The sequence below is a fragment of the Nestor notabilis genome, unplaced genomic scaffold, assembly GCF_000696875.1.
Source record: "Nestor notabilis isolate BGI_N333 unplaced genomic scaffold, ASM69687v1 scaffold2218, whole genome shotgun sequence".
Lineage (NCBI taxonomy): Eukaryota > Metazoa > Chordata > Aves > Psittaciformes > Psittacidae > Nestor > Nestor notabilis.
This window is the reverse complement of record NW_009938551.1, coordinates 136,839-157,209: the sequence shown is the minus strand read 5'-3', so window position 1 is coordinate 157,209 and position 20,371 is coordinate 136,839. Positions and strand designations below refer to the sequence as shown.

The window sequence follows — 20,371 nt, the reverse complement described above, 5'->3', positions numbered from 1 at the left end:
AGAGAGAACTGTGATTTGCCAAAGCCCCAAATCATTCTTCTTCTCCCAATTTCCACACAGTTGTGTGTTTGTGTCATAGTGTGATTATGTAGAACCTTTTCAACATCTGCCAACTTCAGAGGATAAAATCACAGTGCTGCATATCAACAAAACCCAGCATACCCAGCCTCTAATATAAAATAATTTATATACACAAAGCAGAATTCGCATCGTAACAAGAGACTGTCTCATTCTCTACAGTGTCTTAACCCAGCTACTAAAAAATAACTAACTCGCATCAGCTTGATGGATTTGTTTCCTGTACAGCACACGTGCGCTATCAGAGCTGACAAAGACAACAAGAAAGAAACTTTTGTGATTCATAAAAGAGAATTGTTGAACACTTGCACATATTGGCACAAGGCAGAAGAGAAAAGGGAACATTACACAGCTCAGCTCAGGTGCCTTCCTCTGTGGAGCGGGACTCAGATTTCAACTTTACAAATTCTCTGGCAACTTCATCATTGGTTCTTTGAGAGAGAATCCTCAGGATTGTAAGTCCAGTCTCATCCATGTGAATCCTGCGTCCCAGGGGGCACCAGCAAGCACAGCTTCCTTTGTCTGCTATGTCTCTGAGCTGCATCACTGCTATCCCCAGCACCCGGTCCTCTCGAGCAAAGCAGTAGTCTTTCACACAGACCTGGAGCTCGTAGGCGTCGGGACCATCTTCATTCCCCAGTATGCTGAAAAACACACACAAGCTTACTTACAGTTTCTCAGCATGTATAAATTACTCTGCAAAATAAAGGTGTCAGCAGCTGACTAGAGCACTTTGATGAGCCACAGAAAACTCCTTTCTACAGAAAACCCTGGTCAGAGAGGGAGAAGTAAAAAAAGAACAAATATGGGTGGTTTTGTTGGTTTACAGCTGATACAGACAACCTGTCTAGTTAAAAAGAAAAAATGAACAACCCTTATCAAGTTGCCTTTGCATGTGTGTGTGTGTTAAACTGTGAAATAAGAGGAGCAGAGAACATTAAAGCCATGCTAATAGATTTTCAACTCAGATACTTTAAACTTTTCTGCTTCTGTTAAGGATTGCTTCATTTCAATAATTAATATCTTAATTAGATGAAGGCTTTTTTAAAAATTCAGAGCCTTCCATTAAAGCAAAAGCTAATAAAAATACATCCCCAATCCTTCTAATGCTTCTAAAATTAAAAGAATAATTTTAAAAGGGCAACAAAAATCCCTTCTCTTAGAGGAAGCCTGTCAAACAAAAATTTTATGTATGGTCTCTCTCCACTCTCCTCTGAGATGTTTACAGTCTTTTGCTGTTCATCTCTTCTCCTCTCATTCTTACTGTACAGCTGGGTGAGCATTACTCTGTAGCTCCCTTTGTCAAGCCTTCCAAGAATGAAGATGCCTTTGTAATAATGAAAGTCAAACAAGCAGAGTTCAAAACTTGGTGTTGAGAGGTACTGAAATTTTAGCAGTGCAACCTATTACCAGTTCCAAGGGCTGCATTCCTAGAAGCAAATTCAGACAGCCAGTCCCACAGGTCAAGTTAGGGTAAAAACACACATTAATTTTAAACAAACTAAAAATATATAATGAACTTTTAGCCTCAACTCTTACCAATAAAAGTTCATTAAAATGATGGAGCACAGTAAAGTAGGTTCAGTGCGCTTCAGAAGGTAGTCAAAGGATGCTGCTGATGCAAAACAGACCTCAGCATCCTACCCACATTTCCTGCCAAGACACTGAAGACTGGCCAAGCTACTGGTTCATGTACTCTTGTGGGCCCCAAGCAGGCTGTCTGTAGACTCTGGAAAACCTTCTCTGCCCTCTACATCTGCACTTGCCATGTCAGATCCCCAGGCTATTTTTCACACTTACAAGTGAAAGGTTTCATTGTATTTGGGAGCCCAGTTGTTGCTCTTTGACTTGGTTGTGAACTTCCTCTTCTTGTCACTCTGATGGGGCCCAATCATGGTAATTTCCACGAATGGACGGAACATGCCAGATGTCTGCCACTTCAGGTCGTTGGCAGCCACAACTGGAAAAGAGAGTCACAACCTGTTTTACAGTAAATATTCACTTGTTCCCATTGCTCTGGACACCTTTCTGGTCTGCTTCCCATTTCTTGTTTCAGAGGACAAAGTCCAACTCAAAGCTTGCCAGTGCCCCAAAACACATGGGCAGGACTTTTTTGTAATATAAAGACATACTTTTTTGCTCTAACTTAAGTTCTCTGATGGGCATTAAATGCTTGGGATAGCACTTAGCTTGTGCGCATGCATAGTCAAGAAATTAGTCCAAAAAACCAGGTATTCCCACAGCTCTGGGCAGGCTGCCCTGCCAGTTCAGTGCTTAGGTCTACATTACATGTGGAATGAGGAAAAAAAAGGTGGTGGTGGGCATTTTGGCAGACAATAGTAAAGTCTGTGATGAAAAGGAAAATGAGACTGCAGGTAAGACAAAGCCCATGAGCTGCAAGTGGTCCCAGAAGTCAGAATTATTAGCTCTTTAATTCTCATTCACTCTCTCAGGTCACTGCAGGGAACAGACTGAAGCATGGGAAATGGCTCTGAAAATCAGGTTTTACACTGCAGTGTAGGTTTAACCAGAACAGAGGCCTGAAGAGCTATTTATATAAATCTTTAGAGGAAACTAAAGTAGTTAAATATGCTGTATCCAAGCAAAGGAGATGAAGGAGGAAGAGGAAGCCTGGGATGAATCACTGCTTGGGTTATTTTCAGAGCAGCTCTTCAGGGACCAGCATGCTCTTCAGGATGGGGAAGAGGAGCTTCTGAACTTTACTGTCTCTGTTAATCTCCTGATTTACACTGAGCAGTTTTGCAGCATCACCCTGTCCTGCTGCCCCGTTCTCGGCAGCACAGGCTAAACTGTGGCGCCTGGTGAGAGGCATCATCTGATTTTTGTTTACTTCATACATCACTGCCAACAAACAACAGGACAGTACATTGCCCTGTCACTGGCTGGACAAGCTCATTTCCTGTTTCTCACCATGTTCCTGATGTAAAACAGAGAAAACAATTCTGGATTCACATCTCATGAGCTAACGCAGAAATATAATGACTGGCAACCGGAGATTTTCCCCAACACGGTTGCAGAGCCTGAGCAGCAACACATACCTTTCACCGTGACCTTGTGTTCACCAGTTCCAGGGTGGGTATACAGGTCAACCTGTATGGACACTTCCCCAACAGGATCATCCACACCAGAGCCTGTTGGAAGAAAATTGACACCTCCTGTGCACACATGAATTAACATTTATGGGCACTCGTCTCTGGTTTATGGCCTCAGCAAGACAACATAGTGTTTTCACAGTACACCCTCCATAGCCAGCTTTTCAATCAACACTGATAAGGTAACATTAATGCCAGATAACATCAGGCTTGCATGCCCAACACGCATAAATGCTAACATTTTTTGCACTCCACCATGAAGATCGCATCCTGTTGAGAACACTAGTAAGAATTTTAACAGAATTTAAAAGACCTAAAGCTCAACAAAGGACCCTCATAGAAAGCAAGGATTTTTCAGAGGTTCCTACCAAGCTACTGTGTGTACATGCAGGCATTCCATTTCCTGTCCATTCGGGGAAGAAGGGAGGATGAAAAAACCAACAAAACGAAAAAACCACACCAGAGAGGAAGTTTAGGAAAAAAAAGACAAAAGTGTTAGAGATTTGTATGGAGCCATTGTGCAGTCTCACTTTCCAGGAGCCTTTTTCCATATTGTACATCAGCTAAAAGTTGTTGCCCTGACTGCCTATGTGTTTCCCCTCGGAGGTTAATGAGAACCCCTTTGCTGTTGTGCACCAAAAAAGATGAGAGAGAAGCACTTGCAACTTGCATATTTATTTGCCTTCATCAATAAGTCAGGGAGAAAACAAGATGTAGCTTCACAGAGGAAAAGATAACATGTTGTAACAGAGGGAGAAGATTTCATGAACCTTACAATTTGTGTATCACAATGTTTTCAACCTTTTAAATTTTCATCATAATTATCAGGCAATATGTGGAAATGACATTTTTCTGGGTAGGGAAGTCAAGATGTCATGTAAACTACAGAAGATGGCTTTGCAAAATGAAAACTAAGCTTTGATAATAAGAGAGTGTGATTGATTTTGCTTTCTCTTTGATAGCTATCTGACCTCAGGTTGACAATTAGCAATGCTGTTGTAATTGGAATACCTACAGGGTAAGTGAGCACCAGCTAACAGCAATGTTATTTTGTCAATTTTGAGGCTCAGACATATTATTAACTGAAAGAATTGGTGTGTTTGAAATTGAAGATAAGGAGCTTGAAGGATAAATTAAATAAGCATTTTGATTAGATAGATGTAACAAGTCACCTTTAACAAGAATACTCTGCAGGCCACAAAAACCCCAGTCATTTAAAAACCAAGAGGTTGAGAGATAATCTGTGTAATTCTCTGAAGAGAATTACATGGCATGGAACTGCAGGCAGTGGAAGTCACATTAATATACAAGGATCTGAGCAACCAAAACAGAACTTCAAGTTACTGTCTTAGGGTAGATTCTCATTCTTGACCTGAGTACAACAGCCTCTATACTAACATTTGTATTGTTTTCTCCCTGCTTAGAAGGGCGGTGTTCCTTCTTTTCTGTATACAAGCACAGAGCTTTGACATTGGAAAGCTTAATTAGTGACTTGACCCACCTAGTAGTGCGGGTCTGTCATGCTGTTGGCATTTTCCATGAGTACAGACAAGATTATCAACAGTGTGTAACAACTTCATCAGGCTACATCTGCAGAAATATCAGCTGTCACTTAGGTCTTAATTACACTAAAGTTGTAATTGAGAGGTTATAAAGGAGACACTGATGCTTCACAGCAATGACAGTGGAATCACTGCATTACCTTTGAGCGAGTAAAAACATAGGTATTTTTTTCCACCTTCATTCTTGTCTTTTCATACAAAAATCTTGTTCTACTAACTGAAATATTCAGAGACAAAAAAACTCTTCGTAGACGGCCAGTGAAAAACATTCTGAGCTTGTACAACTGCATGGATACACACACTTGCACATTCAGTGATAAAGCGATTTAAATCGTGGCATGGAAGTCTTGCTGGTATTACAATACTGGAAAGTGAAACTGCAGAACTGAGCTCGTGCAATGGGTTATAGATGTATTTCACCTAAGATAACAGAAAGACTTTGGACAGCAAAAAATAAATTGAGAGATGAAACACAAGACTATTTAATTTTTTAGGGCTCTCCTGAGCACCCAGACTTTTAGTTACCCCCCTCTTCAAGCCAGATGATTCAAGCTCGGCCATAACTTTGAGTGCATATCAGACATGACCATGTATTACAGTAGCCCGTCTCAGCAGATTATATGCATGCAAGTTCAAGATTTGAAACAGCATTACGCAGCCCATGGTAAAGGGTAGGGAAACACATCTGTAGCATCTCTCAAAAAACAGTCAATTTTCAAGACAGCTTTCATATCCCATCAATAAATCTCAAGCTTAGGGACAGGCTCTCAGGCAAGGTACAGACTTCTAGATAGTGCAATCTGTGACTCTGTGGGATGCAAGCATTTGGTGAAGGTTCACTTCTACAAGGAGCTACGGGGAATGGGTCTCTGCAAAAGGTTTTTCTGAGCATGGGCAGGATGACTTCAAAAGCAAGGCAGTTGGGTAATGTTGTTATGGTAACAACATTAGTCTTGAACATACCCTTATCTGGAAGAACGTCCTCATTAGCGGTAAATCTAATACCTTTCCCATCATGCACTGAGACATGAATTCAAAAGGCAAGAAGTAAGCAGCGTAGAGAGAGAAGAGCATGAATTACAATCCAATTAGTGGTGCCACTTAAACAAATAGAAGACAAATATTCTAGCTCTTAATAAACAAAATATCCTCTTAGATCTTCAACATCAACATAGGCTGTGGAGAGCAAGGCTGTCTGCAAGTAAGGGACTGTTTGGTTAAATCAAGAACAGAATTTGTGCTGGCATAACTAAACTGCAAGCACTGACCCAACTTTGCAGAGCAAACATTTAACAGCATAGTGCTATAGAATCCTGCTCAGTAAGAAACGGAGGGCAATAGATACCTCACAAACTGGGAGACGTAACCATTGAGCAGTAAAGCATGAGACGCAAACAGTCAGCATTTAAATATTTCCACATGCAGCCCCCCATATGCTTGTGAGGAACTTGACTTATGCAAATCTCATCTGTCAGAGAGCTCTGGTAAGCAGATGCCAGCTGTAAATACCAGTCCCTTCTTCCCTCAAACCCATGTGCAGATCTCCAAACCAATCTACCAACTGGGGTTACTAAGGAAGTGTGTGCAGCCACAATCCCAGGGGCAAGTCATGCCTTTCTCAGATACATTCCATCATCGACCCTATAGAAATAAGGTGACGTAGCTGAAGTCTTTTGTAACCTAAACAAGATTCAAAACTCTCAAGCTACTAATGTAGAAGATGGTGATTTGGACTGGCTTAGATCCATTATGTGTCTCCTAAAGTGGCTCAGAACAGCCACAAAGAAATGTCATCAGTCAGCTATGAGATACAATGGATGACCTTGTAATGAGTGCATCCTATGTCCTAAAGCTGGAGCTTCACCCTTTCTAAGCTTCTTAAAAAAAAAAAGACCAAAACAAAACAAAACAAACAAAACCAACCCTACAACCCTACATACTTTGACCCTGTATATTCCTGATGCTCTTAGATTATGTTCAATTATCTTTGTGTATTTCATAAACACTCACCCTCAGTCAAGTTTTATAGTCACATCATGCATTACATGAAGCTGCTTCCTTATACCAGCTTTTAATTTGTCACTTTTCAGCTTCAACAGAGCATCTTCTTCCTCTAATTTTAAATGCTCCTGACTGTAGGATGGAGTGTAGAACAGCAGTGCTGCACATGTCCTTACATCTTGGCTCATCACAACAACATAACAGGACCCACATAAAAATCTAGCTTTAATTCATGGTCTGGATATACAATGAGAAACATTCACCATAGAACAGCAAAGATTGAAAACACACTGTGCACACAAGTTCCCCCTTAAAAGTGTAGCTCTAATGGCAACAACCAAGTTCCTGGAGACCCCTGTGGATGTAGCAGTCTTTGACCTGTCTGGCCACTGGATGTCATCGTTGCTCTGCTGGGACCCAGCCAGAGGACCACTCTCAAATGCAGGTACTGACTCTCTAAGTCCAGTGTTTTAATGCAGTATGTTTCAGCCTAAGCAAGAATATATTGTTCTGCTAAAGGCAAGGATGATTCAGTCCCTCAGAGCTGCACTCAACTTTCCACTTTAAAAACAAACCTTGTTTTGCTCAAGAACTCTCAGTGGTTTCTCCACTGGTTGGAGAATGCCAGTATTATGCACTCTCATTCCCACGAGGGAAAATTGTGTTGTCTTGAAAGTGCTTTCCCTGTGATTTAGGAATCAATGTGACACTATGCTGACAATAGTTACTACAGGTTGTGGGGTCAACAGGTCTTACAGGCTTGGAAAGACTGAAGGAGAAAGTACTCCAAGCAAAAAGATGGTAAAAAGACACCCCTATGGAGCTGAACTACTTTGCTGCTGAGATGTAGTGGTCCAATGCGAAAGCTTGTATTTAAACACCCTGCAAACCTAAACCACCAGTTTCAGTTTTGATCTAACCTCTAATAGCATCTGTCCCCTCTTCCTGAGGTCAGTAAGATTCAGTCAGCCAGTTACGGTCCCTGACTAGAGACCAAATTATTCTGTACAACAATCTCGAGATGTTTACATGAAAGCAACAAAACATAGAGACAATTAACTGTTTACCCCTTCCAGGTCAATGAAACAGCCCCACTCCCACAGCTTCCCAGAGAGCTAACAAGGGACTCCAGTAACCCAACCCAGTAGCTTATTAGTATGCTGTGGTGATTTGTAATCATCTAGCTCACACACACCCTGTACTGGCTGTGGAAAAATAGTGCTTTCGTTGCTCTCCTACGAGACTTTTCCATGTACAGGCAGCATGTAGCTCTGTGACTCATCACATCCCTGTCAATCAGGACTACACGGGCTGCTGGCAGAAGGCCTGTGACACAAGCACCAACTAGTTTCTATGGTGGTGTCTTGCTGAAATGGTTTCTCACACCACTGTGTAAGCTTCAGTACAGTAACTTCAATTTCACTTAAGTCACCCACCCACATTAATCCATGAAACGTGACTGTTAAGTGAGGACTGCAGAAAAAAGGACCACAAACACTCCAGGCCTTATGCTTCACAAATTTCTGCTCTCTCAAAATGTAGCTGAGTGGGAAATAACCCCCTTCTCGTCCACGCCTTCCCAGTTTCAAAAGCTCTGAACTGTCACGTTTCCAGAAACATTACTGCCAAAAGCACTCTACAAACTGGCAGTACAAGACAGAGTAATTACAAACAGAGCAGACAGCTCCATTCAACTTTGCCAACAACACAAAAGAGCCTTACCCTGAGCTGTCTGAGTCTGGACAAAGGTTTTGATGAGAGTGTCTGTGGTCTGAGTGTAGAGAGAGAGAGCATATCGAAGTGACTGCAGGTCTGGACTCTTCTCCAAGAAGGTTTTCTTCAGTCCATTCCCACCAGCATGGAAATATTGCTAAGAGTAAAAAGAAACAGGTAGAAAATGAGGACAAATTGCAACCAGCAACCAACATTTACATGCTACTGTGTGTGTGGATGGGAAAGAGCTGGAAAAATTCACAAAACAGATACTGTACTGGAAATGCAGCTCTTAAACCAACTGATACCAATGGCTCATGGCTTTCCTCTTCCAAAGCACTATATAAATATGCTGGCTCCCAGCATGTCAGTCACATAAGTCTACTCAGGTGTACACAAACATGGCAGTATCACTCATTTAGAGACTTCATCTCTGTCACAGCAGCAACAGACTCCTGCCATCTCCCGAACTGGCACAGACACTATCCTTCCAAATAATATTTGGTGATGGAGCAAGGGAATGACTAAGACAGAAATGGAATCACTTACTTTGATCGTATCCAGTGCCAGATCCAAAACAGCACACTGCTTTGGAGTGAGACTCCTAGTTTCTTCTCTCACCATATGATCCTGTGAACAACCATTATATTTGACATGAGCATGCTGACAGAAACTAAAGCAAAAGGAGCCCTCAGTATCATCATCTTCTCTGGATTCATGCTGTGGCATTAATTCATCTGTTTAAGGAACATTTAATTGAGTCTCTCAGAATCATTTATTATACCTTAACTTGAAAATAAACCCACTTTCTCTGTTTCTTGCAGCCACAGAAGAGAGAAATAAGGAAAGGAGCAGACAGAGGTAAGTGGTAATTTAAAATCAGTTTGTCTCTTAGACAACCCAAACAGGAGTTTGCCTGTACCCTGTCATTCTGGAGCAGCTGCAACAAAACTCTCAAAATACCACCTAAATCAACAAATTCTCAGAACCAGATATTGGGCAAAGCTGTTGTACGTTGTTTGTGGATTTTCTTAATTCTTCTACCTGCAAAGGTCAGTAATAAACCATTGGTGTAAAGGAAGAAAAACAAGAAGCATGTTCTAGAAAACCCCTTTGCTAAAAGAAGTTGTTCCCATTGAGACCCACCACTTCTAACAGCAAAGAGCCAGGAAACCCTTGGCAAGGAATTACTTTCCTTGCAGTGAGAATATACCCCTATCAGACTCCTGCCTGACCACAAGGATGTGCCATCCTTTGGTTTTTCACTAAGCTCTTTCTCTCTGATGCTTAGTCTGGCTCTCAGAGAAAACAGCACATTTCAGGAAGTCAAAAACCTATGCGCAAACCCAAAGTCTGTGTGAGCTGCTGTGGAGGGTCAGGCCAGATGACTGCAGCCTGTGTGCTGAGGTATTCACAGAAAAGATCCAGACAAATCAGGTAAAGGCTACTTATCTCTATTTTAAACATGTCATGGCCTCTGATACGAGATACTTTCCAGGAAACATGTCTACTAACTTGTTTTGAGTAAAGCATGCCTGCATGTGGCATCATGTGCACATTCCATGCTGATAAACCTTCTAGCTATCTGGCTATCTGGTGATTCTTCACATTGCCTCGTGCTGTTCCCATTCATTATCCACCTTGATCCATCTCCTGCCTGATGGAGACAGGTCTCACTGCAGTCTAGGTGCAGTGCCATCCTTCTGACAGACATCTAGCTAGCACCTTTGCACAGTGCTGCTTTAAACTGTACAGAAGATGTCTCTCGAGTCAGCAGTAACTCAGACAAGTTTGCACCATATTTTCTTGAGTACTAGAGACATGCCTCAACTTGCCTCCTTCCCACACACAGGATTCTCCTGGTCTGGGGACCTATGTGCAATGGCAGACTACTCTAAGCTGCAAGGGTTCTTCTGTTGCGACAAGCTGTCCTTAGGGGAGCAATAGCTCTCCCTCTTCTTTATGAGCTGCAAGTAACTCAATTGAAGATGATGTGGCTTCACACTTGAGTACACAGAGGGTAAAACATTCTTTTCTCTGTCTGACAGCCAGATTAAGAGCACAATCAGCCAAAGTCCAAGGCCATGTTCATGGGAGAAGCCAATTTAGACCGGGTAGCTGTGTCCCCAAGGCAGAGTGACTTTCATGTCTGCTGAAATTACTTTCTAGGTCTGCCTGCCAGATTCTCCACAATGTGATAGAAACCAGGTGGTCAGCATTTTTCTCTTTAAACACCTACACAACTCATTCAGCCCCACACTTTGAGTGGTCACACCAGCCAGTGCTCATGCTCTCAATGCACAGCAACACGTCACTGCTTTCTAAGAGAGCTTCCGAGTGCCATATATTTCAACACATTATGTAAAAATAACTAAGTGACTGGACTGGTAATGCCTGCACCTACACAGAGGAGCCCACAACTGTCATTCCCCTTCGTATCTGTCCTCTCCGAATCCCACACTGTTCCTAGAAAGGACAGCACAGACCCTGCACTTCCCAGATTGCCAGCCAGGAGCAAATCAAAAATGTTTATGTCAAATAATTATTAAATTTCAAGCAGAAGTAGTAAACCCCCACCCAAATTAAAACATCTTTTTCTGGTGTCTCAGACTCAGCCTTGTGTTCTCCACAGGTACCATCAGAAGAACTTCTGTGGTCAGAGTTATGCTGAGGCTGTGCAAGGGAGAAGAGGCAGCTGCTCCCTGCTCCAGCAGCTGGCTATTTATCAAACCGAGCAGAAAGAGTTTGATAATAAACGGGAGGCAGGTATGTGGCACCAAGGTGCCAGGTTTATGGTTGGTTTTCTGAGGGTTTTAAAATACACTGTAAAATTCACTTGCCATCAGGGCAAGAGCCTGTGCTTGCTGGGTCTTTCAGTCTCAGTTTTTCAGCTGAGTTATCTGATTCACAAGGCCTTTGTCACCCCTGTTCCACTTAAGACAAATAAAGCCTAAAATCCATCCCATAATTTTCCCAGGCTTTTAGTGGAACTGCAAAAGGCGCAGAGGAGGGGCCCTGCAGAGCCATTTACTCATGCCTTCCCCGTTAACTTGTATGTGCCTACAAAAACAAAAAGATAAATATATATATACATATATATAAAAATCTCCACAATGCTTACATAAACCCAAACAATTTACACTCTTGGAACACCTTTACTCTTCTGGAAATTTCTGGACACAATATTAGTTCACACCATCTGTCTGAACTAAATGTCTACAAATTCAGGTGGTAGAGTGCTTTCACACTATGTGGCTCTCTTGCCACATATAAAATCCTGTGTACCTGTGCTGTTGCAGTCCTTATATATGGATATGCAAAGAAAGGCTTGAACACACATCAGGGCTTGCCTGATTTGCATGATTACATGCATTTCTAATAATGCAGTCCAGAGTTATTGAGGTTGAGCTTTACAGTAACTTAAGCTGAGGATGATGGATGGCCTTCATGACCAAGTGCAAATGGAAACCAGCAAGTTTCCATCTTGTTCCTGGCAAAAGGCACTTTTTACATATTAAGAAATTCCAGTAATAAGAAATACATTAGAAGTAAAAGGTAACAGTGAATGTCACTGTCTATGCCCAAGAATACAAGCAAGCCACAGGAACTTGTAATCTGTGCACAAACTTCTGCTTGTAACCTAGAAGGAGAAACAGAGCAAATTCAGAGCTCTCCCCCTTTGATAGCAGGCATGCACACAGAAGGCAGGGATGGCTTCTCTTTCCCAAAATGCTGGGTTCTTGCTGATGTTTTTGAAAGGGGATGGGGATACTTACAGGAAAAGGGAGTCACATTTGGAGGCTGTGGTCCAGCTCGACTCTCCCAGGCTGGCTGCACAGCTCCTTGCTCCCTATTCCTCCAGTTGAAGTGACACAGAACATTCCAAGTGCAAGGAGTGGTGGAGACAGCGAAATCTTTGGGAGTCATCAGTTAGGACAGACTGGCAGTGGGAGTGCATGGGGCTGCCCACAGCACAAGTGACACAAGCTATTCCCCTGGGGAACCATACTCGAAGGTTTACCTCATGTCACTGTTAACTGCTATGTAACAGCCTCAAAACGCAGCAGGAGAAAATGATTCTGTGTGCATCTAATGACACACCTGCATGCCCAGATCACTTACTAGGATTGCTAATAAGCACTAAAATGAGTTATGCACTGTCCTGCCTCATAAACATGCATGCGAAGTATGGCTGCTGGGCAAGGGAAATAGTCCTCTACAGACAGCTGTAATAAGTGCACAAGACAAAAAAAAATATTATGAGAGAAGATGAATGCATTTTGAAATTGCACTAATCACTTTGGAGAATGCCCTTTGCTCTGGGAAGACTTCCCTGAACACACTCTGAGACAGAGTTCGCACTCAGCTCTGTCTTCCTTGCAGCAGTTTGTGCACTATGACACTTCAGATTTAGTGCTCCTCTTGCACAATACCTGTTCTGTAGCACAAACCAAACCACAACATAGTGCAATCTGAATGCTGTAAGGTGTCACTATTTTCATACCATTCCTGTTGTGACCACTGAATTAATGCTTGATTAGATGAGGTGGCGTGCACTTAGTAATGCTCATGTCACGTCATGCATTGTCAGAACACATCAATATAGCCTTCATGCTAATTGTCAGCTTGCCTGCAGAGAGCCCACTCAGAAGGAATTTACAGACACAGGCTCTCTTCCATAAGCAACAGCTATTTTTGTAGCAGTTCATATAATTCATTAATAGCTAGCACAATCATCTTTCTGACCAATTTCTCATTAATGAGATCACACAAGGGACTCCCTTTTATACATGGAGATACAGAGGAACTGGTCATATAACTTGATATTAAATATTCAAGGCTAGGCTGGAGGGGGTTTGGAGCAACCTGGTCTAGTGGAAGGTGTCCCTGACCATGGCAGGGGGTTGGAACTAGATGAGCTTTAAGGTCCCTTCCAACCCAAACTATTCTATGATTCTGTGAATTCTGCCTTTTTCATTTTAAATTGATATATACCAAATTGATCACTGTAGCTACAGTAGAAACTATTTTGACAATTAAACTCGCAATAAAATTTAACAGTTCAACACAATGCTAATGTTAGTAGAATGCATTTAAATGCACGTATAATGCGTTTAAAAGCATTTCTCTACAACTGCATTCAGCTGCAAACCACTAGAAGCACAGGACATGCTACATGCTACACTTTCATGCTTACACACACGGACATTAACAGAAGCCATGCAGAACAATACCTTCAGCTTTGACAAGTGTCCCAGTTCCTTAGCAGCACTGAAAATCAACTGTGTGCCCTGTGATTGCAAGAAGTTAGAAGAGAAAGGAGGGTGAAAAAAAGATCATAAACAAGCTTTGCATGTTTTTCCTTTGAGCAAGTCAAGTCAGTTCATAGCTAGAACTTTATATAACCACCCCAAGGCCAGTCACAACTCATCTCCTTGCCAGTTTATTACCTAATATAAAACCTGTCATTTCTGTGGATACCACATCAAGTGCTATTTTGGTGCACAATATCCTGCTAACTGGTTCACTCTTGCTTACAGCAGCCACCCATTTAAACAGGATGTGCCTTCAAATGAATGGTGCAGGCTAGGGGTGAAGGCAGAGCGCTGGCTTCATCTCTAAGTGCTTCTTTGGATTTCAAGTCTAAATATGCATGAAGACAGCTTAAGACTGGCCAAAGCAAAAGATCACACAACTGATGACAATCTCTCTATGGAAGTAGAGCCCAATCAGTGGGGTGGGAATTAGCATACATGAGATCAGAAACAAAACTGTGTGGCAAACAAAGTCCAGTGAAGAAGAATACAGCATTGCCTTTACATGCCAAAAGGTTGGCCAAAGGCTCTTCTTCCCCCACTGTGGCTTCCTCATGCTGTATGACCAATGAAGAAACAAAAAGGGAAGATAAATCCCAATGATGAGAAATCTTTCTTCAAGTCACTTACACTCTAGCATAATAGATTTTTACACACTTTCTCTGCGATGGTTACAATAAAGATATTTTTCTTCTTCCCCACTACATCATTTCTATGTTGTGTAATACACTTTCTGCTTGAGGAGTGAAGTCCAAAATTTAATGAGAAAATCAAAAGCAACCAAGACAACTCTCCAGTCTCATATCTTGTTGGGTGGGCTGGAATTTATTTTCTTCCACTTCACTCTTTTTCAAACATACAGTCTTACCTTTTTTCTTTAGCCACTTCCCATTACTCCACTTGGCATAAACCCCCAACCTTCTGTAATTCTGGCTATAAATTCTGCATCTATCATATCATGAAACTTTTCCCTCCACTTCGCCCTCTCAGGCTAGTCAGATGCTATACTTCCCCAGAATAAGTTACTTATTCCTGGAAAATATATGACAAAGCTCTGCAGACAGCTCTTATTCCAGGTGCATCTCTAGGGAATGAATCTGCGAACTAAATCTGGGCTTGGTCTTAGGTCCAAGACAAAGCTACAGGCGACCCCTCTTCCCCAATCAAACCTCCCCTCCATTATCTTTCTCAGGAAACCCTTCAGTATGTCAGGAGCACTGAGCTCTCATTGATGATCTTTGGCTCTCCCCGGTGTAATTGGTTATTAGGGGCTAGCATTAAAAGTACATGTCAATGTCACCAGAGGTGTCAGTTGAGAAGCGTCTGCAGGATGTCTCAGGTAAATACCTGAAATAAGCTTCCAGAGAGAGACACTGCTTGTGGCACTTTCCAGTAAGGTCTTTTTGCTCGGGAGAAGATGAAGCTCATCTTACTTGGGTACTGCTGGCTCCATGAGAACTGAGGACCACATTTCCCCAAAGGCCTCCAGCAAATCCAGTTTTCCTTTCCACAGCCCTCCTTCTCTCTCCTTTACTCCCCTTCTCATCTCAACAGCCTTTCACCATCCCACTTAACCACAACTACCATAACTACTCCCAACATCAAAATTCCTCAAACTGTAACGAAGCAAGATGTAAACCCAGAACTAATATATTGTTCTTTGCCCCTCCCTACGCCACTCAGCTTGGGGGTTTTTTGCTGCCTTCCTCAGTGTTTGTTTACTTGTTGCCTTTTAAGTCAGTACTCTGTGGAGCACGAACTACCCATACATGCATCTGTAGAGGAGAAGGAACTGGATTCAAGTGCAAAGATCACTGCTGAAATAATTCTTTTTTCCCTCTAGGATTTAAGTTAGCATCATCCCTGTTGATGGGTTCCCTTCAGCAAAAAAGTGTCATTACACCTGCTTCTAGAGGTAGCAGGCACCCTTTTACAGAAGGAAAGCAGGCAAACAGTTTACACATGTAACACTGCAAAGACCGAGACCCACTCTAGGGACACAGACACCCTCTGCCCATTACAACAGCAATCCAGAAGTGAATTTTTAGATGAGATACTTTTTCTTCAGTTTTTCCTGCTTCAGGAATTTCTTCAAATTGAAAAACTGTGACATGAAATCACAGACAATCTCTCGATTTGCTCAATCTGTAACCACCACCTAACTCTCACTGTTCAGCCTTATATGTTTTTTGAATACAAATAAACATAGAATGAACATTATTGACTTTGTACCTAAATAGAAACTCTTGATAATTGATTAAATTCACAACTTTGCGGGGGGGGGAGGGGTGAAGGGGTGAGGAGGGGAAAGCAGGAAAGTGCAGGCAAGGACAACGCACCCATAAAGGAAAGCTTCTGAGGTAAGACTGTCAGCTTCACTTGCTGCCAGTATCCAATGGGTAGTGCTAAAGAGTACAACTCTCTAAACTGAAAGAGTACAAAATTCTCTATTTCCAGCAAGAGAGGTTGAAGATGACTGCACACAGGATGAATACAGAGATTTCACTTTGGGCTACACCAAATACAGTGCCTGCTGTTCTGTATGACTAGTCACTGAGTTTGACTTACGTGTCTTAAAATTCAGGTTGTCACGCCTGTTGACCAAGTAGAAGACAAAAATTTAACATTTTTATAACCTGAATTTTGAAAAAGTGAGTAGTCTCAAAACCCACTAACATTAACTTTTTTTGATCCAGTATTTTCAGGGTTTATTGGACACCTTTTTCTTAATAAACATTTGAACAACAACATTAACCAGCCTTGGCATGTAGTCTCCCTGCTGCAGGCTTCTAAGGAGGGTAGGTGGGTAACACTGAGCAATACCCAGAGACTTGATACACTTCAAGGAACAAAGCTGCCCATAACTACTACTCAGTTCGTGCCCACTAAGAAAATCCTCATCGATTAGTGCCAATCTCTGTCAAGGTGTCTGCAAGGAGAAGTTATTTTACTGTTATACTGAGTTTGTCATCACTGCTGGTAACATCTAATGAAAATCTGGATTGCTCCTTCCTCTGCCAAATGGCATTCTTGTAAACAAGATGCTATACCTCCTCAAAAAAAAACCACCCCAAAAGTTACTTATGCATGGAAAACATATCACAAAGCTCTACAGACAACATTCATTCCAGGTGCAACCCTAGGGAATGAAAACAACTAAACTTAAATATCAGGTAGTTTTGAGAAAAGTTGCTCACAACAGGAATGATTCAAATGTCAAGGGTAGAATATAAGGAAAAAAGAAGTCCTTATTATAAACTGCGTCCTCGCTCTGTGGCAAACATATCTGAAAAGGGGACAGACATCAGTGCTGGTTTTCCTGGTTCTTCCCATGAAATTACTTTCGCCTTCCTTAACTTTTTGGAAACATAGAAGAGACCACAACACAACACAAAGATTTCAAATTCCTTGTTAATGGTCTGTTTTTCCCCCTTCAGAGAAAACATTTAGAGAAGGATCATCAGATGACTATTGCTAAAACGCACAACAAATACACTGGTTTATATTCCAAGAGGCTCAAACTCTCACAGCTTAACTGTCCTACTGCTCAGCAGACAAAATTAGGAAACAGAAGCTTGCTGCAAGTCTTTTGAAATCCAATCCTTTTTGGAAAACATATTATTACTCAGGCTGAGTACATACTGAGACATACCAATCCAACATAGTTTCATCTGGTACATTCCTTTCCCAGATTTTTTTAATTCCTACATTCAACAACAAGGATCATTTATGCTAATAAATGTGATCATTTATCAGCAGCATTTAAGTTCATTTAAAAAACTACCATCAGGCAACGTCTGCTACCACCCATTAAGACTATTTTTTAGCTGTTGGCTACTCTGTATTAAACTCTGAGGAAACAGGCTTACAAGTAGGGATGACAAAGGGAAAATAATTACCTGTCAGTACAGAGACCTGGGCACATGTGCTGTTCACAGACCACCATTTCATTTAAGGATAAGAAAGCTTCTTCTCCTCATCACAGAGGCAGCCTTGGACTTTCCTGTTCCTAGCTAGCACAAGGGGGAGGCTTCATTTACACTAATGCAAGTTAAGAAAGATTTCAGAAAATCTCTTAAAGCCTCGCTCTCCACCACCACCAAATAGGTATGGAGTGGTGCTTGCAGACGAGCCAGAAGAACAGCCAATTTGGAAGTCGTGTAAAATCTGTCCGCAGCTTCAAGAAAATTTTCATATCTTGGACCATGTTCTTTCTCATTTACTGAAGTCTGACAAGCAGAAAAAAGCACAGCAGAAGCAAGCACAAATGGAGCCTCACGTGAATGGCTGCAGTGTACTGTGTGAGATAAATAAAGGAGAGGCTCCAGAAGAATCATCTCTGTGTAAATTTAGCAACCTTTCACTGACCAGACTAGTCACTGATGGCATGCTATAGTTTTGTCCTAAGCAGCAAAGAAGAAAGAAATGCATAACTAATCCATTAATATCCTGGAGCGTTGTGCACAGAACCCCAAAATATAGATTCCCAGAGAGCTGTGTCTGCATATTCACTCACCCAAGACAGAGAGTGTTTAATTAAATGCTGATCTTTACTTAAAACTAGTGAGGTGTGAACTGCTCAGTGAGTTCCTGAAGATCATGTTGCTACTAATCTCACAACCCACAAGCAATCAATGCTGAGAGAGGTAGAAGCCTCATTTGAAAGTCATTAAGGGACCTGCAGCTCAGGTCATCAGGGTGGGATGTCAAACTGCCCCATCCCAATTGCATCCTTTGGGCAGTACCTGACTGCTTTCCCACCCTATACAAAACCTTCCAGAAGCAGCAGAGAATGGCAAAGCAGAGCTCAGACTTTCTTCCCTATGTGATACAGGCTGAGCTAATTTAGTCAGAATAGATGGTCTGGAGAGTAACAGGCATTAAAGCACTGTGCAGTGACAGCAATGCAAGCAACAAGTGAGACACACCGCGGAGTGTCAGGAACCCTCCACCCAAGAATGCTTTCCAAAACCACCATCAAAAATGCTTTTGCACCGCTACCAGTTTTACAGAAAGTAGAGCAAATATTCCATAAAAGGGACTCTTTCCTACCATGAATATCCTCTACTATTTAAGGCCTGCAGAGGAGTTTTAGGAGAAAAATTGCCAGTGGCCTTCAACCATGGAGAGGCAGCACTATGGTTTTTATTGCTGAGGGCTGAGGGTAAAGTGAGTTACGGTGTCTGGAGCTCCTTCTGAGTCTACTGTGCTCAGAACACTGCCAACCCTGAGTTTTGCACTGTCTTGTCCTGACACCCTTCACTGCTAAGGATGATGAAAATGTGGAGGTGACTGGATAAATCACTACATCTCAGGGGACAGCAGAAGCAACTCTCTGCTTTTGTAGCTCATCTAGCGCCTCACCACAGGTACACTGCTCAAGGACTGCAGACAAGGCCATTTTAATCATTGCATTGTTCACAAACACCTTTCTGAAATGGCAACTCTTTTCCAGTCTGGACTAGTTCAACCTCCTCACAATTGATCAGACAGCTGAAAATCCAGCTATAAGCATTCTTCATTATTTCAGACAGCTGAGGATGCACTTCATTACACAAAAATTGCTTCTCATTTTGCAACTGAAGTGATAGGAACAAAGACACTCTTTGTTAAAGAAAAAAAACATAAAAATCAAAGTGGCTTATAGCAACGTCCTGCAGGTTGGAAGAATTGGCTGATCACAGTTACTGCCTTCTTCATGATGCAAGCGCTGAATCAATCTCCCACTCTGCCTTTAAAATTCAAAACAAGCATATATAAAGCTCAGGCAGCTCCTCCCTGGTTCTCTCCAAGGCCCTTGATCTCAGTGCTTCAGTTCTGAAGGAGACATGTTAATGCTGCTCTTACATGATGATTTTATCACCTGTCCTCAAAGACTCCTTTTTACAGCAATTCAAATGAGAGAAAGAAATTTCATCCTCTCAAATTTAGATTTTTTTTTTCTCCTTTATAAATCAAAAAGGCAAGCAGAAATGATTACTCCAAATCTGAGCTCAGAGCAAGTAGTCTAGCAAATTACACCTCATGCTAATTTTATGCTTAGCAGGTACGACAGCACACTGCATCTCAGCAGTTTTGTTTAAAGCTGTCATCATCAGGGCCAGAGACAAAGGCCTTCCCTCTCAGAATAAGAAACACCTAGAGCAATATGCAGGTTTGCATCAGTTCTCTAGACATTGCAACCCAAGAAATCCACTCAAAATATGCAGGCAACTACTGAATAGGGAAAACACTACTGTTCTACCCATTCCTGGGGGAAAAAATACAATAGTATAAATAAGCCACAGACCAAAAGTTTACTCCAACACAGAGATGAAGAGAAGTTCTGGATCACCTCCAAACGAGGCTATAGCCCAAACTTCACACTGCCTCCAACTAAGTGTCATTCCCCAGAGCAGCTGGGCATGCATGACTGACATTTAAACAGTTTCTATGGTTTCTCAAAATTGGGGAAGAGTTAATCTTCCATTGTTAAAAGCATCACTACATTCATAACACACATTCATCCAGCACATCCACACAGCTGAACAATTATATAAAAGACTGCCTTTGAAGGCCAACTATCTGGACATGCTTCCAATTCCCCACC

At 41.9% G+C, this 20,371-nt stretch overlaps 1 protein-coding gene across 1 annotated transcript in view; it reads right to left on the bottom strand.

Moving 5' to 3' along the window:
• UNC13B (unc-13 homolog B (C. elegans)) overlaps positions 1 to 20,371 on the bottom strand; it is a gene marked incomplete at its 5' end in the record, with an annotated part of 146,943 nt that continues 126,572 nt past the window's right edge. Inside the window, 7 exons of the mRNA XM_010019365.1 lie at positions 1 to 722; positions 1,879 to 2,038; positions 3,138 to 3,230; positions 5,717 to 5,773; positions 8,477 to 8,624; positions 9,017 to 9,097; positions 13,702 to 13,758. Of these exons, the coding sequence (XP_010017667.1) occupies positions 437 to 722; positions 1,879 to 2,038; positions 3,138 to 3,230; positions 5,717 to 5,773; positions 8,477 to 8,624; positions 9,017 to 9,097; positions 13,702 to 13,758 (882 nt within the window). The remainder of the gene's footprint in view (positions 723 to 1,878; positions 2,039 to 3,137; positions 3,231 to 5,716; positions 5,774 to 8,476; positions 8,625 to 9,016; positions 9,098 to 13,701; positions 13,759 to 20,371) is intronic.